The sequence below is a fragment of the Giraffa tippelskirchi genome, chromosome 8 (assembly GCF_054371585.1).
Source record: "Giraffa tippelskirchi isolate mGirTip1 chromosome 8, T2T-mGirTip1v1.2.pri, whole genome shotgun sequence".
Lineage (NCBI taxonomy): Eukaryota > Metazoa > Chordata > Mammalia > Artiodactyla > Giraffidae > Giraffa > Giraffa tippelskirchi.
Window position 1 is genome coordinate 143,590,067 of NC_137282.1, and position 5,618 is coordinate 143,595,684.

General features: G+C 40.0%; 1 protein-coding gene across 1 annotated transcript; it reads left to right on the plus strand.

Annotated features, from left to right (window-relative positions):
• Positions 1-404: 404 nt before the first annotated feature.
• On the plus strand, positions 405-2,685 carry OR12D3 (olfactory receptor family 12 subfamily D member 3). The gene has a single exon (XM_081524277.1). It carries the CDS (start codon positions 1,729-1,731, stop codon positions 2,683-2,685), a length of 957 nt encoding a protein of 318 aa, XP_081380403.1. The 5' UTR covers positions 405-1,728.
• The last annotated feature ends 2,933 nt before the right edge of the window (positions 2,686-5,618 follow it).

Here is a 5,618-nt window from a genome sequence, read left to right on the forward strand (position 1 = left end):
TTTGTAAATGTTGAATGTGTCATTAAAAATAATGTGAATTCTTTTCTTTTTCCATTCATGTATTCCATTCTACATAGTATTAACATCCACAAGTCATAGTCATTATTGCCTTGTATAGTCATTTTTCACTTTTATTGGGTCAATTTTTCCTTACATGTACACAGACACATACCCATTCTGATGTTCTTCATTTCTGTCTGCATTTTCATTCTTCTGCTTAGGATCTTTTGTTACTGACTAGAGAACTTCCTTTAGTGTATATTTTTAGTGTAGTGATAAATTCTCTCAGTTTGTATTTTGCTCTTTTTTGTGGGTATGAATTCTTTTCTTACCGGGCTGTTTACATATGTCAATCAAATTTGTAAATTATGCTTTTCAGATTTTTATATTCTTACTAGCTTTTTTTTTTTTTTTTTTTTTGCTTTCTCTTCTATAAGGCATAGAGAGAGAGAGATGTTAAAAGTTTCTATTAGGATTGTGAATTTTACTCTTTCTTCATTATTTCTGTCAACTTTTGAAGCTATTTTATTGGAAGCTTACATTGGGTTCTGATATTCTGGACCAGTTGTTAGCAGGGGAATGTTAGTGTACGTGAGGGTGGGTAGGCTGCTGCTTAATTGCTCAGTCATGTCTGACTCTTTGTGACCCCATGAACTGGAGCCCACCAGTTGTGACCCCATGAACTGGAGCCCACCAGGCTCCTCTGTCCATGGTATTCTCCAGACCAGAATACTGGAGTGGGTTGCCATTCCTTTCTCCAGGGGCTCTTCCAACCCAGGGATTGAACCTGGGTCTCCCACACTGCAGGCAGATTCTTTACCACCTGAGCCACCAGAGAAGGGGTATACCAGGTAGTTTTTCCACTCCTCAATTCAAGGGCTCCCTCTTCTGTTAATAAGGTGGTGATTATTTTTACAAATGGCAAAGCATTAGTATATTTTTTTCCTCTCTCTTTCAATGCTTATGCTTTATCTTGTTCTAATTCTCCTCCTCTCATAGAAATTCCCACTAAATGTAGGGCACTTTTTCCTGGGGCTGAAAAATCAGGGATGTGTTCAAAATTCTCCTCCTGTTAACTCTTTTTACTCTTTCAAGTTTTTCTCAACTACACACACAAACCCACCACTGTGCTGCAGTCTTGTGACTATTGATGCTAGTTATGCTGTTTTTATTTCCTCTGCTTAAACATAATATTTGAAGATTCTGGATTTTATGTTTCTTAGTTTTGCTGAAAATTTAGGCTTGTAGGAAGGATGTGTTAATTTCCCGAGGCTTTCAAATCTCTTAGGAGAAAAGAAGAAATCCTCACTAGACTACATCACTTTTACTGCCAGAACCAAGAATCATAAGCTGAACAATTATTTCCTTTGTATGATTTAAATTTTTCTAATCTCTAATTTTTTTTCTGTCTAACTTCTAATTCTAATGTTGCAAATAAGATTATAATCATGCTTTACATTTTATGCTTTAAAAAAGTGCCTTTAATCTATGTCTGATTTACTCATTATAAGCTGTTTTTATTAGTACATGATAAATTCTGAAGCAGTGAAAAGGTGTTTGACTCATATCTAGGAGTGGTAAAGCTGTTTACTTACCACTTTTAAATATTCTCCACACTGGAGCTCACCCTTAGGCTTTTCCAAATAGTAAACTTGCTTCACTTAATTTTACAGTGTAAAATTCAAAACAACTAACTCATTGTCATCATTACGTTTGCTCCCTAAAGCAATGGAGAATGTCACTACAGTAAATGAGTTTCTGTTACTTGGCCTGACCAGTGTTCAGCAGCTGCAGCCTTTCTTCTTTGTGATTTTCTTAATCATTTACTTGGTAAACTTGGTTGGAAATGGAGCTATATTAGTGATTGTGATTTTGGAACCCAAGCTGTACTCCCCTATGTATTTTTTCCTGGGAAACCTTTCTTGTCTGGATATCTGCTACTCTTCAGTGACATTGCCCAAAGTCCTTATAAACCTCCTCTCCGCTCGCAGGGCCATATCTTTCCTGGGCTGTATCACTCAGCTATACTTCTTCCACTTTCTGGGAAGCACAGAGGCCATCTTACTGGCTGTCATGGCTTTTGATCGCTTCGCTGCCATCTGCAACCCACTTCGTTACCCTGTCATCATGAACCCCAAGGTATGTATTCTCTTGGCAGCCATGGCCTGGATCACCAGCTTCTTCAACGCTCTGATACATTCTGTCATGACTGCACGCCTGAACTTTTGCCGCTCTCAAGAACTCAATCACTTCTTCTGTGATGTCAAGCCCCTCTTGGAACTGGCCTGCAGTAACACACTGCTCAACCAATGGCTTCTTTCTGTTGTCACAGGCAGCATATCTATGGGAGCTTTCTTCCTGACGCTTCTCTCCTACTTGTATATTATTTGCTCCCTTCTGCTCAAGCATAAGTCCTGCAGAATACTCCACAAAGCTTTGTCCACTTGTGCCTCCCACTTCACGGTGGTGTGTCTTTTCTATGGACCTGTAGGCTTCACGTACATTCGTCCTGCCTCGGCCACTCCCATGACTCAGGACCGGATGGTGGCCATCGTCTATAGTGTAGTCACTCCAGTGCTCAATCCACTGATATACACTCTTAGGAATAAGGACGTGAGGCTGGCGCTGAAGAAAACCTTCGGGAGCAAGTTATTCAAAGACTGCCGGCAGCACCACTGCGACTAATGAGGCTTATGTCTGACTCCCATTAAGATTTTTATCCCTTCACTCTAATAAATTGTCTACATGATTTTCCCTCAGGAATTTGTGGCTCCATAACCATGTTCTGCACTCAACTGTGTGTCATTATGTGCTCAGTTTTTATTTACCCACTCACTTATTTAAGAGAACACTATTCCATGTTCGATGCATGAGACAAATGCTCAGGACTGGGGCAATGGGATGACCCTGAGGGATGGGATGGGGAGGGAGGTGGGAGGGGGGTCCAGGAAGGGGAACACATGTAAATCCATGGCTGATTCATGTCAATGTATGGCAAAAACTACTACAATATTGTAAAGTAATTAGCCCCCAACTAAAATAAAAAAAAAAAAAGAGAGATAGTCATTGAATATATATTGTGTCAGGCAGCATAGTAGGTGTAGGAAGCAAGACTGAGCAAAAGAAATTCTACAATCTCACACAATGAACAAATTCATAAGTACACATGTCAGGGTAATTAGATGCTACAGAGAACTAAAAAGAGATAAGAAATCTAAGGAGGGATGAGAGCAGGCACTTACTACATGATAAATGATTTATCTATTTCTTTTCTATTCAGGCCATTCTATTATCATATATGTCAGATGTTCTCATATCAGTTTATTCATTGGAAAAAGATCAGCTGATCTAAATGCTAGAAAATGCACTCAATTTAATGGTAAATCCCTTGTTGTATACCTTGAAAAATGAAGACATATTAAAACTGAGATTTGTAATAAATCTCAGCATCTAGATGCAGGATCATTGGAAGCCAGACTCTCTGGCAGCAGCTTTCAGTGTATGTCCATAGACTTCCTTCAGGGAAGTCTGTGAGAAGTGAGTTTGTCTGCTTCTCCTTCACTGGGGTGGTAGCCAGTTAAAACGGTTTCTTTGTTTGTGACTGTCCTGGTAAGCTCAAGGACACAAGCCCCTCTGGTCATTAGAGCAGGCTATCTGGGTTATGTGGCCTCTGGGTGTCAGCAACAAAAACTGGGACACCAGAAAGATGTTTCTTTGTCAGAAACACCAGAGATCTGGGCCAGGGCAGAGCTATAGCCTGAAGATTGCATCCGTTAGACTCCCTGAGCTCTGGAAAGGACTGTACTTGCCCCCTAGCTATGTGATAAATGAGAAGCCTGCCTCTTAGGCTGTAGTTGTTAAGGGAAGCAAATAGTCCTGTTTCACAGAAAGACTGGGTGTTTCTGTCTATGTCTCTGTGCTGTGCCGGGGGAAATAGCCAGTTAAGAATTGTTTCTCTGTTTGTCACAGACCTGTGGGAGCCAGAGACGTGAACCCTGCTGGCCATTAGAGTCAAATGGTCAAGGGGTGTCCCCTGGATGTTGGGATATATTGTCAATCTGGATGAGGCAGAGGGATAGAAAAGAGATGGGGTCCGCTAAGGCCTCCGTCTATGGAGAATATTGTAGTTGGCCTCTAGAAGTGTGTTAGATAAGACGCCTACCACTTAGGTCAAGCCTTTAAAATAAGCAAATAGATCTCCTTCACATGAAGACTGGACAGATTTCATTATATGGGAGGTTTTATTTGTCTGTTTGTTTTTTGTATTTTTACTGTGCCACATGGCATGTGGGATCTTAGTTCCTTGACCAGGGATTGAACCTGCACCCTTTGCATTGGAAGCTCCAAAACCTAACCACTGGACGACCACGGAATTTCATAACTTGATTTTTAAAAAAGCATTTTGATGCAGTAAAGTCTCCTGGGGCTTCCTTTGCTGTTTTCACCTCCTATGTCTAGTCCTCCCATGAGAACGTAAGAGGGTCACTCAGGGAAGGACTTCGGTCTTAATCACTGGACCACCAGGGAATTCCCTAAGACTGGACACATTGCAATCTGCTGCCTCTTTTCTGAGCTTTGGGGAGTAGTGGGGTGTCAGGTAGCCAGAGTGAGGTCCTGTGAGCCTTTTAAGAACTCTCTGTTAGTTTTCCATAGCCTTGTAGGTCTCACATATGCAAGCCTTATTTTTCAAAGCAAGATGTCTGGGGGCTTGTTCCTCAAGTGAAATTCTTAGAGTTGGGGTGCCAGATGTGGAATCTAAACCCTTCACTTCTTAGTGAGAAGCTGGGAGTTGTGATTTGCCATGCTGGCAATAGAGTGGCCAGATTGCATCTTGGTCTCTCTGCCTGATTCAGTGTGGAATATTTCTCATTGATATGATGTGTAACAGTTCTTCAACTAGTTTCTGGTTTTCTTTTCTGTGTAGCTATAGATTGGGTGTGTCCATGGGAAGAGGTGAGTTCAGAGTCTCCTACTCTGCCATCTTGAACCAGAACCTCTGTTATTCTCTTTTGTTAATTTGGAATCTGCTTGTCAATATCCATGAGCTAAAATATATTTTGAATTGGATAAAAAGTAATCCTTTGGCAAATGTCATCCTGCGGTAGAACTGGATAAAATTCTAAATATTTGATTGAGGTTTCCAGACTATGATTCTTAACATCACAAATTCTCTCTCTGCATCTTGCAAAATGTCTTTATAACCCTTATTCAGAATTCTTTGTAGCCATGATTGTGTGTGTGTGTGTGTGATTACTTATATAGAGTTTGTTCACTTACAGATATTATTTTATTTAACCTTAGTCATCACATCAATCAAATCATATTGGTTTCATTATTATTATCTATTTACAGAAGAGGAAAACCAGAGACCAGAAAGGAAAAGTAACTTAACTATAATCATACTGTGAGCAGAACCAGGATTCTAACTCCAGGAGGTCTTGTTCCAGAGTTTGAGAGTTTTGTTGTATGCATCTATAAATAATCATTATTAAGACATTTTTGGCTAAGGTAGATTTTAAGAAAAATCTGTCAATTTCTCTTCCATTTATAGACAGGATCTATTTTGAGTCTAACAAGGTACTATATTTTTCATTTTGGTGGCTATAAAGCAGTTATTT

Coding starts and splice junctions, on each gene's coding strand:
- OR12D3 (XM_081524277.1), top strand. CDS start 1,729: ATGGAGAATGTCACTACAGTAAATGAGTTTCTGTTACTTGGCCTGACC.